Source organism: Delphinapterus leucas, chromosome 16, assembly GCF_059928025.1.
Source record: "Delphinapterus leucas isolate spDelLeu-1000000601 "Yukka" chromosome 16, BTC_Dleu_Yukka2, whole genome shotgun sequence".
NCBI lineage: Eukaryota > Metazoa > Chordata > Mammalia > Artiodactyla > Monodontidae > Delphinapterus > Delphinapterus leucas.
Genome location: NC_143144.1, coordinates 9,788,443 through 9,803,501, shown reverse-complemented (window position 1 = coordinate 9,803,501; position 15,059 = coordinate 9,788,443). Strand labels below are relative to the sequence as shown.

At 45.6% G+C, this 15,059-nt stretch overlaps 1 protein-coding gene across 2 annotated transcripts in view; it reads left to right on the top strand.

Annotated features, from left to right (window-relative positions):
• NID1 (nidogen 1) overlaps window positions 1-15,059 on the top strand; it is a 96,976-nt gene that overhangs the window by 44,614 nt on the left and 37,303 nt on the right. For both annotated transcript variants that reach the window (XM_022553117.3, XM_022553118.3), the window contains exons 10-12: window positions 3,660-3,785; window positions 9,990-10,139; window positions 11,537-11,659. In XM_022553117.3, the coding sequence (XP_022408825.3) occupies window positions 3,660-3,785; window positions 9,990-10,139; window positions 11,537-11,659 (399 nt within the window). The remainder of the gene's footprint in view (window positions 1-3,659; window positions 3,786-9,989; window positions 10,140-11,536; window positions 11,660-15,059) is intronic.

The following is a 15,059-nucleotide window of genomic DNA, read 5'->3' as shown; positions in this document are numbered from 1 at the left end:
TAGTGTTAATGCATTGAGACACTGGGCTGTTGATAGGAAATTGCATTAAGCAGATCACTTCACATATTATTTTGACCCGGAAAGTGCCTCTGAAGAGAATGAGGGTGAGCCTTTTTCCTTCAGTGTGTGTAGCGTTGATATAATGATAGATGACATTCAAAGTAAGGCTGGGCTTGATTAGACACTGCAGAGTGACCCTGCGAGCTAATTTGGAGATTTCCAGTTGAATCACAAGAGCTCTGGTGCCTGACAGAATGGCTTCTCTATATTTCTCAGTTGGGAGGCTGTAAGAGAGGGTTTTGCACAGTCTCTCATTGAGTGCGCACAAGGCATTTAACAAATAAATCCTGAGACTCTTCTCCAATAACAGCCTGGTGTTTATGAAAAGGACACATTTTAGAGAAACTTAGAGTTGTTGAAAAGTAGCCACTCTGAAAAAAAGTCAAAAAGGAAGCAGTGATTACAAGGATAATCCAGGATTTTCCTGTTGGGTTAGGGAATGATTTATGTGAAAGGAAACCTCTTCCCAGGGAAGACGTTGACGAGATCGTGACTAATAAGAACAATAACCTTCAAGCAGATATTGTGATCTTTTATAAGGAACAGTTATCACTAGTTCACCGTTTCTACTAAAGAATGGATTAGAGTCCTAGCCTCCAATTACAGAGGGGAGGGTTTAAATTAGGCATTAGGAAGAATCTCCAAACTGTAAGGACCGTGAAATAATAGCAGGGGGATGGCTAGGGTTTTGCTCTAAAAGAAAAGGAGTCGCCTAGCTTGGATTTTATGTGTAGACCTGCATGGAGGTGGGGGTAGTGCTAGGGGACCATCCCCCTCCTCATCCCACGGGCCCCCAGGTCCTGTTTGCCGTGGTTCTCCAGGTAGGGTGTGCAGGATGAGCATCCTTCCAATCACCTAAGAAGCTTTCTTGAAACACGCAGTTTCCATTTCCATAAACCTTCTAGGGGTGGAATGAAGCTTGGAAAATTTCCCCTGGTGATGGTGTTCTGTCCCTTTGATTGAAAACTGCTGCTCTGTGCTCTTGTGCTTTGGCAGTTGAGCCTCAGCTGTGGATCCCTGCAGTTTGCACAGCGTGTCCAGACATCTGGCCTGTAGTGTCCTCTGAGAGCTGTAGTGCAGAACATAGTGAAGCAGAATGATCTTTTTCGCCCGTGTTGTTGAAGCAGCAGCTGGTGGTTGGAGCTGGAAAGTCCACACTTGCTGAATATCCCTCTACCCCCATCCCAGCTCCAGCTCGTTAAGAGGCAGGGTCTTTGTTCTGTAACCTTCCAGCTGTGCCTGGAGCCGTATTCTGGTCTGAGATCTTTTTTTTTTAACTGCAGTATAGTTGATTTACAGTGTCGTGTTAAGTTCTGCTGTACAGCAAAGTGACTCAGTTATACACATATATACGTTCTTTTTTTATATTCTTTTTCATTATGGTTTATCGCAGGATACTGAATATAGTTCCCTGTGCTATACAGCAGGACCTTGTTGTTTATCCATTCTAAACGTAATAGTTTGCATCTACTAACCCCAAACTCCCAGTCCATCCCTCTCCCTCCCCCCTCCCCCACTCCCCCTTGGCAACCACAAGTCTGTTCTCTATGCCTGTGAGTCTGTTTCTGTTTTGTAGATAGGTTCATTTGTGCCAAATTTTAGATTCCACATATAAGTGATATGAGATCTTGTGTCTTTTTAAAAATTAATTAATTATTGGCTGTGTTGGTTCTTCCTTGCTGCGTGTGGGCTTTTTTCTTGTTGCAGCGAGCAGGGGCTACTCTTTGTTGCGGTGCGTGGGCTTCTCACCGCGGTGGCTTCTCTTGTTGCAGAGCACGGACTCTAGGCACACAAGTTTCAGTAGTTGTGGCACATGGGCTCAGTAGTTGTGGCTCACGGGCTTTGTTGCTCCGTGGCATGTGGGATCTTCCTGGACCAGGGCTCGAACCCGTGTCCCCTGCATTGGCAGGCGGATTCTTAACCACTGCGCCACCAAGGAAGCCCCAAGATCTTGTATCTTAAACACGTCACAGAAACTTATATTGCAGTGTAGTTTCAAAAGCTGAATGCCATTTGGTTTGGGTTTTTTTCTGAGTATAGGTCCAGCTATGGGGCTGAAGTGGCAAAAATGCCTGTCTTGTGCAATATAGTCCAAAAAGCCAGCAGGGCTTTTGCCTCACTAGTGAAGAGACCGGCTGGACTGGCCATCGGAGGTGGAGCATGAGGAAGATTCTCATGATGGAATTGAGGAGGGGCAGCTGAGAGGGGGAGGGGGTTGTGTGGTCTCAGCCACTATAAAATCTTCCTCACATGCATCTCCAAGAGTTCTAAAAATGCCAGAAGTACCTGTGCACTCTGAGAGTGAGGTTGGCACAGAAGGATCTTGTGTGACCGTATTTATTTCAATCCATTAGTGGACAGGTGACCCAGGTGATGACAGAGTAGCTTGATTTCTTATCTGGGCCAACCAGCCTTCCTGTAGTGGTAGCCACAGACTGGCCTCCAATGCCAGTGGCCATCTGAGGGCTATGTTCCTAGAATCGGAACACCCCTGTGGCTGGTAGTGTAGGATAATAATAATAGGTACATTTCTTTTTTTTTTTTAATTTCTTCTTATTTTTTGGCCGCACCCCGTGGCATGCAGGACCTTAGTTTCCCAACCAGGGATCAAACCCGTGCCCCCTGAATTGGGAGCACGGAGTCTTAACCGCCGGATGGCCCGGGAAGTCCCAATAGGTACATTTCTCAAGCAGGCTAGGCTTACATCCATTTTCTGTAATCTTCAGTAGAACCCCTCAAGATGAATAGTAGCGTGAGTACTCACCAATGGGGAAACTGAGGCAGAGTAGTGAGGCAACTTGCCCAGGACCACACAAGCTGGTAAGGAAAGGAGGCAGGATTTGAACCTAGCTGTGTCCAGCTCCGGAGCATGCGTTCCTTTGTTCCACTCACCCCACGCGATGGCCACAGTATTGTCCTGTGGGAGAGCATCACTCACAATCTTATGAGTTAATGGTTTTCCTGTTAGTGCATTAAGCTCAGGATAACATTCCAAGAGTCACAATTAGGCTTTAAACGGTCCCACTTTGCTTTGTCAGTATCGTTGGAGAAAGGAAATATTTTTGAACAAGAGCATATTTAATTACGTTTTGTAGTTTAGGAACCTTATTCAGAGTCTGGAGACTTGTCTGCACGTCTTTCTAACACGTATTTGCCCATCTGATGTTAGTGGGTGCCAGGCTCAGCAACTAACTCCAAAAGGCAGGGCAGGTTGGGCGGGGAGCGGGGAGTACACATTTATTTAGGAGGAGGGCCTTGGGATCACTCTCAAATTATGCACAGAAAAAAAGATTTCTTTCACATCATTTTTGGAATATAAAAAGGTGTGTTTTAAAGTGGATCCATTTGCATGCCAAAATGCTTTCTATTTTATTATGTTTAGTGGTGTTTGAAGAGGTGTTTTTTTTTTTAAGAGTCTGCATTCAAACAAAAATTTGGGAGGAATTCCCTGACAGTCCAGTGGTTAAGACTTGGCGCTTACACTGCAGGGGGCCTGGGTTCGATCCCTGGTCGGGGAACTAAGATCCCCCAAGCTGAGCGGCGAGGCCAAAAATAAATAAATCAATAAATAAGTCTTAAAAACATGTTTTTGGCCGTAGATATTGACGAATGTTCAGAGCAGCCCTCGGTGTGTGGGAGCCACGCAATCTGCAATAACCACCCAGGAACTTTCCGATGCGAGTGTGTGGAGGGTTACCGGTTTTCAGAGGAGGGAACGTGTGTGGGTAAGTTCTGTGGGTGACTTTTCAACACGAGTAATTCACATGACGTATGTCAGCACCTGTGTGAATGGTATTGCCCCAGGTAGTTGTACTGGCTGAGATGGAAGGTTCCCTGTACTGTTGGGGAGGACAGTTTACAAAGGTGAATCAGACTTCATTCCTTCCCTCCGACTGCCTGGAGAGTCACAGGTACAAGGAATAAGCAGTGTTGCCTGTCTACACTGGTAATACCTTTCCCTTCTTATAAAATTCCTTTTAATTCTTTCCATTATTCTTTTAATAGCTATTCAAACAATTAGACATGTTTCTCCTTATAATTAGTGGCCTTGGGATTCATGTGGAGGGAACACCTTATAGGCATTTGTGTACCTGCCTTAGATTGAATTCTTCCTGATTTACATCTAAAACTCCATTTGGAGCCTTTCTATTTACGGATTTCCATTTTACAAGCCACAGGTACTAGCATAACTTCATAGCCTATCAAAGTTAGAAGTTAAGCCTATTAATTAGGCTAATTATACTTTAGGTTGCTGATAATTTTGGTGATGATGGTGATGGCCCAACTCCAAAGAGCCAGATTGTTTAAATTTCCCCACTTTTTCCGACTGCTGCACTTTGACCTGTTGTTTCCAAGAATTTCAAGTTCAAAGATTCTTAGAGATTTCCAGGTCTGGAGGGCAGCATGCTAAAGGGGCCATCTGAACTCAACATTTCTTCCCAATTTAAAACAGATTCCTCTTTTACTGCATCAGTGAACCATCTCCTTTTCCTTTCCTTGCTGTTTACTAAACCCTAGCATGCTTTCTGTTTGCTCTGTCTTGAAATTCAGATGAGGCCGCCAAGGTCCTAGGGTGAGATGGTGTCTTGAGGGCGGAGGGAACAGGCCGTTCTCATATTTTGAGTATGACCCAAACATCTGTGAACTGAGAGACAGCCAGTCCCCTTTGCACAGAGCTGAGATTTCAGCTCTGCTAAAGTTACTTCTTCTTTTTTTTTTCCATAAAGAACAACAATTTCTGTGAATTTGGCCTGACTTCCTTCTCTGCTTTTTGAGACGAAGGAGGTTCAAAGATCTATTTTTTGTGGCAGCACCATTTGCATTATATTTCGGCTCAACCTTTGGTGGTGGATCCTTTACCCCTTGGGTGGTGACGTGGACAGTCCTGGGGCAGACGTGTGTGAGGCATGTTGTGTCCTCAGTTTCTGTCTCCAGCCATTCCTGGGATCCACCCTCACGGAAGGGCTAGGGTGGGGTGCAGGACAGGTGGTGGGCAAACGTCTACTCCTAGGCATTTGATTTTGAGGAAGACAACCTCTCTGGGCCTCCGTTCCTCACCTGTAAAATGAGGTGATTAGACTGCATCATGGGCTTCCTGTGTCCCATGGAGCCCTTGGAGATACCCCAGGATCTGCCAATGGGGATGCAAGGACTATTTCATTTTCCTGTATATCAATTTCTGAGTAAGATTTTGTTTGAATAATGGATTCCCCCCTCTCAGAAGCAAGTGTGAAAACCACCTGAAGATCATTAAGTTCCACCAAGACCTGGCGTCTAGGTTTCCTGATTCTCCCCCTGCCTGTGGCCCCCTGTGCAATTCCATCCGACTTGGCTTTTTGCCTCTTTTAATTGGCTCCTTTGAGACTTACTTCATAGAGAGATGGCTCACTGGGTGAAACCAAGTCTGCCTGAATGCATTCACACACAGAGTCTGGCTCCTCACTGGATAATTTACTGGTCAGTTTCACTCTCCCAGAATTCCTTGTTAAAGCTATGTCCTGGGTTGAAGCCCAGGCTGGGACCGATGTCTGTCAGGTCAGAGCAGGGAAGGATGAGGAAAGAATCTGGATGGTTTAGGAGGCCGGCTCTGTGTCCTGACAACTGTGAGGGGCTGGGCGCTCATGCAGGGTGTGTGGATGGCCAGAGGTGACTGTCTTTCCATGAGGATGGATATCCATTAGGGGAGGGGCTGCTTTGTGGATTTCCATCTTTGTCATTTTCTGCAAGCCTGTGACTTTCTCTTTTCCACTGGGTGCAAACTTTTAGTTAATTGGAATGTGCAAAGTATGCTGACACAAAGGAAAAGAGCCTCAGCTGGCCTGCAAATCACCTTTATCCACAGTTGCCCCCTGTGATACATGGCATGTATGGAGCATGGGTAGGTTGGGACCCTGAGTTGTACAGTGCACGGCACCATGCACCTGCCCATCGGTCGGGGGAACAGGGCTGGGCTTAGGCTAAAGGCTCAGCCTGGCTCACCCAGCATTCCTGTTCTCCCCCTCCCTCTCTTGTCATGTTGTTAGGAAAAATTATTGTGAATCATTCATCTTTGTGATCTTTTTCTCAGAACTTAAAGTAACTAGAGGCTGTGAAACCACTCTCCTAAAGGCTCTTTATTCCCCGCCCTTTTCTCTCCTTGAAACACGTGGCTTCTTTCCCTCGTTTTGTCCTTCCTTCTTGGCATCACCTCCCTTCTCCGCGTTGTCTCATTTCCTGGCCCCAGCCAGCCTTGCAGGTGTCTCTCGGGGACCAATGTCACATTGGGTGGCAGCATCTCAGGGCAGTTCCTCGGCTCTGCCCATGCCAGGTCACAGTCCAGGGTTCTCTTCAGAAATGCAGGAGCTAGAAAAGTAAAACCCCAACTGACCATGTAATTATAATTAATTTTTTAAAATTAACTTTTATTGGAGTATAGTTGCTTTACAATGTGTTAGTTTTTGCTGTACAGCAAAGTGAATCAGCTATACGTATACATATATCCCCTCTTTTTTGGATTTCCTTCCCATTTAGGTCACCGCAGAGCACTGAGTAGAATTCCCTGTGCTGTACAGTAGGTTTTCACTAGTTAATCTATTTTATACATAGTAGTGTATATATGTCAATCCAGTCTCCCAATTCATCCCACCACCACCTCCACCCACCCCGCCACTTTCCCCCCTTGGTGTCCATATATTTGTGCTCTACATCTGTGTCTCACTTTCTGCCCTGCAAACCGGTTCATCTGTACCATTTTTCTAGGTTCCACATATATGTGTTAATATACGTTATTTGTTTTTCTCTTTCTGACTTACTTCACTCTGTATGACAGTCTCTAGATCCATCCACGTCTCTACAAATGACCCAATTTCGTTCCTTTTTATGGCTGAGTAATATTCCATTGTATATATGCGCCACATCTTCTTTATCCATTCGTCTATTGATGGGCACTTAGGTTGCTTCCATGACCTGGCTATTGTAAGTAGTGCTGCAATGAACATTGGGGTGCATGTCTCCTTTTGAATTATGGTTTTCTCTGGGTATATGCCCAGTAATGGGATTGCTGGGTCATGTGGGAATTCTATTTTTAGTTTTTTAAGGAACCTCCATACTGGTTTTAAATCCCATTTTGAGCCTGATTTTCTGTCCTCTCCAAAACTTTCCCCTCCCTCCCACCCTGTACCCCCTGCTAGTTGACAGACAGGGTGAGAATTGTAGGAGATTGCCAGCCTGTGGGGTTAGGAGCCTTTGAGGGAAGCACAGCTGGATGTGCTGGTGGCCGCTCTTGTGTAAATCAGTGAAAAGGTCTCCTTCGTGTTGTTGTATATTTTGCTTAAAAATATACACTGCCAAATGTAAAATAGATAGCTAGTGGGAAGCAGCCGCATAGCACAGGGAGATCAGCTCGGTGCTTTGCGACCACCTAGAGGGGTGGGATAGGGAGGGTGGGAGGGAGACTCAAGAGGGAGGGGATATGGGGGTATATGTATACGTATAGCTGATTCACTTTGTTATACAGCAGAAACTAACATACCATTGTAAAGCAATTCTACTCCAATAAAGATGTTAAAAAAATAAAGAAAGAAAAAGAAAAAAAATGCTTTGTATACTTTGAAAATGAAAAAGGTAGAACTAAATTGTTTGGAGTTGTAAAGTTCTAAAGCTTCCCTCAGAAGAAAATTGCTCTGGCGTGAAAAATGATCTTACATAAAGGAAAACGTGATTAAAAAAATTAAATTATAGGGGCATCCCTGCTGGCGCAGTGGTTAAGAATCCGCCTGCCAATGCAGGGGACATGGGTTAGAGCCCTGGTCCGGGAAGATCCCACATGCCACAGAGCAACTAAGCCCGTGCACCCCAACTACTAAGCCTGTGCTTTAGAGCCCGCGAGCCACAGCTATTGCAGCCCGCACACCTAGAGCCCGTGCTCCACAACAAGAGAAGACACCACAATGAGAAGCCCGCGCACTGCAACGAAGAGTAACCCCTGCTTACCGCAACTAGAGAAAGCCTAGGGAAAGCAATGAAGACCCAACGCAGCCAAAAATAAATAAATTAAAAAAAATTAAATTATAAACTACCTTTTTCTAGAAAGGGTTTGAGGATTATAGAAGCATAGGTGTGGGAATTCCCTGGTGGTCCAGTGGTTAGGACTCTGCACTTTCACTGCCGTGGGCCCGGGGCTCAGTTCCTGGTCGGGGAACTGAGATCCTGTAAGCCAAGCGGCTTGGCCAAAAAAAGAAGCAAAGGTGAAGGTGATGGCAGGGCAGGGGACATTAGGACCTACCCATGTTGCGGCAAGGTCCTCCCCTGTTACCAAGGGTGGGGCACAGTGAGGCTGGAGCGAACACAATGTGTAAAATGGTCACTTATGCACTCTAATGACATGAATATTTTATGGAAGAGAAGTGAGACTCCTTTCCTGGTTGTTCTGTCTGGGTATATTTCCCCTACATTTTTTTTGGTCCCAATTCTCCGAGAGTGTCCCTTTCACACTTTGCGAGCCGAAGGAGTTGGGGGAAAGAGGACCCTGGAGAGGCGAAGAATGTTAGAAACGATGAAAAGTGAGAGAAGACAGGAGTGGCCCAAGGAAACAGTGTGTCCTTGGTTTGGTTCAGTGTAATCTGGGCTACTGTTGTCTGGAAAGAAATTTGGACCACTTGTAGCAATTTAAAATCCAGTAACCCTTTGGCCCACAGACTTGGTTCCATGGTCCCTGTCCCGTGGGAGTTAGTTAACAGTCCAACTTCAGGAGTCTAAACTGCTCAGTTCACAGGCTGGGCCTCCATCCGCCAATACGGTACCTTGCTAACCTCTCATGGGCACAGACCTTTGAAGAGGATCCTCTTCTTTACCTGTCCCCGGACAGTGCTTGGCACTCTCTCTGCCGAAGCACTTGAGGCAGGATGCACTGGAATTAATCTTGGGAGGACTCATTGAGGATAAAGTTGAGGAGTCCTCCTGTATCCAGGATCATCTAAACCCTGAGGGCCTCCTTGCAGGAAGAAAGTGTTCTGTTCTGGCATCGTGAGGGCCAGGACTCTGACCTGGGCCTTAGAGCTTTAAGACCAGAAGTTAAAGTGCCTTACAAACCGCAGAGTATCTGAACCAGCTATTGGAAATCACCCCCTAGACCTTAGTCCTTGACTTTCATCTTGAGGCAACAGCCCAAGATGGGGTATGATTTTCTAGCCTCTATGTCACATGCCTACTTCCTACAATCTCATTCTCTGAGTCTTGTCATCAGGACCCTTTAGAAAATAATAGTCCCATCTACTGGGCCTCCCCATGCTTGGCAAGCTGGAAGTCATTCCTGTTCTACAGAGGAAGAAATCGTGGCTCCGAGAAGTTATATGATTTACCCAAAGCCATATGGTGGACTCATGCACCTAGTAGAAACCCAGGGCTGCCCACCCCAGAGGCCCACAGTCATTCTACCATCCCCGTCTCACTTCCCTGGGAAAGTTTATTTCACCTTCCTTGGTGGGACGTGGGTGACTTTGGCATTCGTAGTGAATATTCCACCTGCCCAGTGAGCCGTGGAAGTCTCAGATCCTCAGCTCCAAACGCTCCACCAACAGAGGTGCCGCGGGAAGCGTGTCTACCTGCAGATTCCACCTCCACATCCAGATGAAGGGAAAGTTGGATTTCGGGGACCAGGTGTGGAGAGTGGCCTGAGACAGAGCCCTGGGCGAAGCTGAGGTCGAGAGCCAGGCCGGTTGACCCCCTGCAGTGGCAGGCTGTGAAGACTTATCAGAGGTGGGATCCAGGTGGGAGGAAACAGGAGGAGAGCCAGGGGTACCATCCAGCGGGGAGCAGGGATGAACCTGAAGAGATGTCTGGAGGTCTGGGGTCCAGACATGGTCCACCTTAGTGGACTACACTGCTTGGAAGGGCCCTGGGACTGCTCAGGGGACTCTACCAAACATTGCGTGTCAACCTTTTGTCTGAAGCTGTCGTGGACCAGCGCCCCATCAACTACTGTGAGACTGGCCTTCATGACTGTGACATCTCTCAGCGGGCCCAGTGCATCTATTTGGGAGGCTCCTCCTACACCTGCTCCTGTCTGCCAGGCTTCTCTGGGGATGGCAGAGCCTGCCAAGGTACGTGGTCACTCTGACTTTCCTCCCTGTGTAACCTGAAAAAATTCCCTGGGTGATACTTACCACATGCTAATTACTGGCTCAACTCCAAATTCAAGAGAATTCTTCTCGGGCTTCCCTGGTGGCGCCGTGGTTAAGAATCTGCCTGCCAATGCAGGGGATACGGGTTCAATCCCCAGTCCGGGAAGATCCCACATGCTGCAGAGCAACTAAGCCCGTGTGCCACAACTACTGAGCCTGTGCTCTAGAGCCCGTGAGCCACAACTACTGAGCCCATGTGCCACAACTAGTGAGCCCCGCGCCTAGAGCCCGTGCTCCGCAACAAGAGAAGCCACCGTGATGAGAAGCCCGTGCACTGCAACGAAGAGTAGCCCCCACTCGCCCCAACTAGAGAAAGCCCGCGCACAGCAACGAAGACCCAACACAGCCAAAAATAAATAATAAAATTTAAAAAAAAAAAGAGAGAATTCTTCTCTCAACTCTGTTGAGTAGATGGGCTGTATTTTGTATCTCTAGTAATTTGAATTATGTGTTTTCTTTGGGGGGCTGTTCTCATTGGGGAAGACACTTGTCCTCCCTGTACCATTTTGTTCCATGTCACTTGCTCGTTCAGGCAATAATTAAACACCTGCTGTCTGCTAGGGACCGAGGAGATTGTTTGTCTTTCATGAAAAGACAAACAATCCTTACACACATGGAGCTTAAAGTCCAGCCTTTTATTTAATAAGATACATACAGTCATTCACCTGGCCTGCTCTAATCTTGTGTTCCAAAAATGTGAAGTCCCCTTTTTGAATAAATGACTTCAGATGCAGAGAATAAATGGTTCCACAAAATTCAGACCCCTGATCAGTCCATTGTTGGCAGCCAGGGTGCTCTTAGAGATAAGTTTAAGTGAAATCACTCTGAACACCGTTCCCCGGTCCCCCGGTTTGCCAAATTACTTAACGTTATACCATGGAGTATTTCTGGGAAGTCCAAGCTTCTCTAAGAGATTATAATTTCTGAGATACTTTCTCTTTGTTACTGAACATGTGAATTTTCTCTGGTCTTTGAGATTTTTCTGTCAAGCAGTTAATCATCTGTCTGCAAACTCAGACATTTCTGCAGCTCTCGTTTATGATGGGAAGGAAATAATGAAAAAGGATCCTCTCGTCTTTCCTTTTGCATGCTTGATTTTTCATGAAAACATCCAAGTGAAACACATTTGTAAGCACACACTGGATAGAAATGGAGGAGTTAGTGCTTTGATGATTAATGTTTGATGAGTTCCTAAATCACTGTTCCCAGATCAGAAACTGAGTCCCCAAAAGTTGAGCAAGTGGCTTATATTATTCTGGAAACTAGGAATTCTAGAAGGAATCTCACTATCCCTGGGCTTGGTGGCTGTCTTGCAGATGTGGATGAATGCCAGCTAAGCCGATGTCACCCTGATGCCGTCTGCTACAACACTCCAGGGTCCTTCACGTGCCAGTGCAAACCTGGTTATCAGGGAGACGGCTTCCATTGCGTGCCTGGAGGTAAGGTGTCGGGGACGTTTGGAGTTGGTGGGTCATTGCCTTGTCCATGAGTACTGAGTACATGGCCCTGGGAGAGAAGGCGAGGTGGGGACGTGGGAGGCTCCATGGAGAGTTGAGGTGGGCGATCAGAGTACAGCTGCAGTATTCAGAATGCGGGTTGCACACTGCACAACTCTGGGGGTCCCACACCTGGATCAGAACTGTGCTGGCAGCCTGGAGGCTGGTCATCCCTGTGACTTGAGCAATACAGGGTAAGAACTATCTGTATTAGGGTTCTGCAGAGAAACAGAACTAATGGATGTGTGTATGTGTGTGTGTGTGTGTGTGTGTGTGTGTATGTGTATATATATGTATATATATATATAGCGAGAGAGAGAGAAATATATTTATTCATATATAAAGAGATTTATCAGAAGGAATTGTCCCACACAACTATAGACGTTGGCAAGTCTCAGGGGTTGTAGTTGGCAAGCTGGAGACCCAGCCAGTGTCTGAATCCAAAGGCAGGAAGAAGCTCATGTTCCATCCATAAGTCATCAGGAAGGGAGAATTCCTTCTTATTCGGGGAAGGGTCCACCTTTGTGTTCAATTCTGGCCCTCCACTGATTGGATGAGGCCCACCCACCTAAGGGAAGGCCATCTGCTTTACTCAGTCTACAGAGTGAAAGGTTAATCTCAGCCAGAAACACCCTCAGAGAAACACCCAGAATAATATTTGACCAAATATCTGGGCACCCTGTGGCCCAGTCAAGTTGACACCTAAAATTAACCATCACAGATTCCTAAGAGTCACGGGGAATGGTGCTGGGGTGGGGTGGAGGAGGTGAAGGGCCACCAGTTGTGGGAAGAGGCAGGCTGAGGACTCCACAGAATTGGGTGTACCACCTATTACACCTGGACTGTGCAGCTTCTAAAGTTGAGAATTTTTTTTTTTTAGATGTTGGGGGTAGGAGTTTATTAATTAATTTATTTATTTTTGCTGTGTTGGGTCTTCGTTTCTATGTGAGGGCTTTCTCTAGTTGTGGCAAGCAGGGGCCATTCTTCATCGCAGTGTGCGGGCCTCTCACTATCGTGGCCTCTCTTGCTGCGGAGCACAAGCTCCAGACGCGCAGGCTCAGTAGTTGTGGCTCGCGGGCCTAGTTGCTCCGCGGCATGTGGGATCCTCCCAGACCAGGGCTCGAACCCGTGTCCCTTGCATCGGCAGGCAGACTCTCAGCCACTGCGCCACCAGGGAAGCCCTAAAGTTGAGACTTTCGTGGTATCTCATTAGATCATGAGGATAATGATAGCCCTAGTTCAGTACCTGGAATGATCCTGGCACTTAGGAGGCACTCAACAAATGCTGTTGAATGAATACGTATAATTAGCTGCCATTTGCGTGAAGCCTACTGTGTGCTGGGTGCTTTACCTACACTATTTCATGTAATGTTCATAATCATCTCTTTAAAGTAAGTACTATTACTATTTCCATTTACATAGAGGATGCTAAAACGCAGAGATAAAAGCACAATCAAGGTCCCAGGGGTAGTAAGTCCTAGAACTAAGTCTCAAACCCAGGTCAGCCCGATGGACTCCAGCCTGGATTCAGTTCCTGAAATCACATGGTACCCTGTCATGAGATTAAGGATGTATCTGATGCCTCCGACTGCAGTTAGCCAGTTGAGTTGTTACTTATTTTAATTGCTGCTGCTGTTGCTGGCAAAATATATTTATGCCACTGTCAATGTTTCAATAAGAGATACATGGAAATTTCCATTTCATCACTTTTTTGAGCAATTACAAGCTATTTCAATGTCTGCCTCCCTTCACTAGCCTTGAGTGCCTTGAGCATAGGGTGCCTGTGCACTTTATTTTCATGTCCCCAGTATCCTGTGGAGTACGTGGCCGCTGTTGGGGCTCATAGCTCTTTATAGTTGTTGAGGATATAAATGGATGCACCTCTCCTACCGGCAGTGTATAATAGTATTGATAATTATTTATTCGCACTCTCAACAGGACTGGGTGTGACCAGTTTTTAGGATAATTGACCATCTAAAAGGAGAAGAATATCAGATTAAAGTTTAAATTTCTATATACAATACTACATATTGCTGGTCTAAATTGTTTTCTTCTGCTTAGGACTGGACTCAACAAACTATGACTTGCAGGTCAAATCTGGTCCACTGCCTGTTTTTGTAAATAAAGTTTTATTGGAACACTCATACTCTAGTTTATGAATAGCCTATGGCTGTTTTCATTCTGCAAAGACAGAGGTCAGTAGTTGTGGTAGAGACTGTAAAGCCTGAAATATTTACTACCTGGCCCTTGACAGAAAAAGTTTGCTGATCCCCAGCCTAGATGAACCCAGGCAGGATCAACCTTTTGTTCCTGAAATTATGGGTAAAAGACACGGCTCTCCCCACAGATTCTGATAGGCAGGTTACACAGAGAAAAGTTCATGATAATTTGAGTTAAGACATTCCAGCAGCTATTAAAAATGACTAAGGCGTTATCTCCTTAGGCTTCCTTCACATCTCCAGTTCAAAAGGAAGCAGATGTTTCATTTTTTATTTTTGTTCTTTTAACCCAACACCTCGCCCCATTTTCGAGGCTCTATTGACTAAACAGAAACAAATCCAGACCTGTAGTCTGGGATACAAAAATGGGACAAGGATAAAACCAATCAGAGTTCTTTGCTAGGATTATTTAGGTATTTAACCCAGTTTTCTTAAGAAATTCAACATCTATTTATATGCTCGAGAGAGAATGTACACTAGAAATACATGTGTCCATCGAGTATTGTTCATAACAGAAAAAAAAATCTAAGTGACTACCAGCAGGAGGAATGGACAAATGAGTCTGGGTACAATTCATACCATGAAATAATATACAGGAGTTAAAATGAGTGAACTAGAGGGAATCGCCTAGCGGTCCATGGTTAGGACTCCGCGCTTTCACTGCCAAGGGCCCTGGTTGAGTCCCTGGTTGCGGAACTAAGATTATGCGCGCCACGAGGTGCAGCAAATAAATAAATGAATGAATGAACACATTAAATAATAAATAAGTAAATAAATAAATCTGAGTGAACTAGAGTTAATGGATAAATCTCCACAGCAGGTTGGGCATAAAAAAGTCATAAAAGACTCTCACTTTCTGAGATGGCTCACACTCTGTCTACGGAGTGTGTCTCTCTCTCAATAAATTTACTTCTTACGTATTAAAAAAAAAGTCATAAAAGGATATATGCAATATGATCCCATTTATATGAAATATAAGCCTGTATGAAAAGAAACCTGCATATGTATAAACATATACAATAAAACTATAAAACGCATGCATGGGAATGAGAAACAAAAACTTCAGGATAAAGGTTACTTCTATGGTAGGAGAGGGAATTCGGGTTGGGAAGGGCTGCACAAGG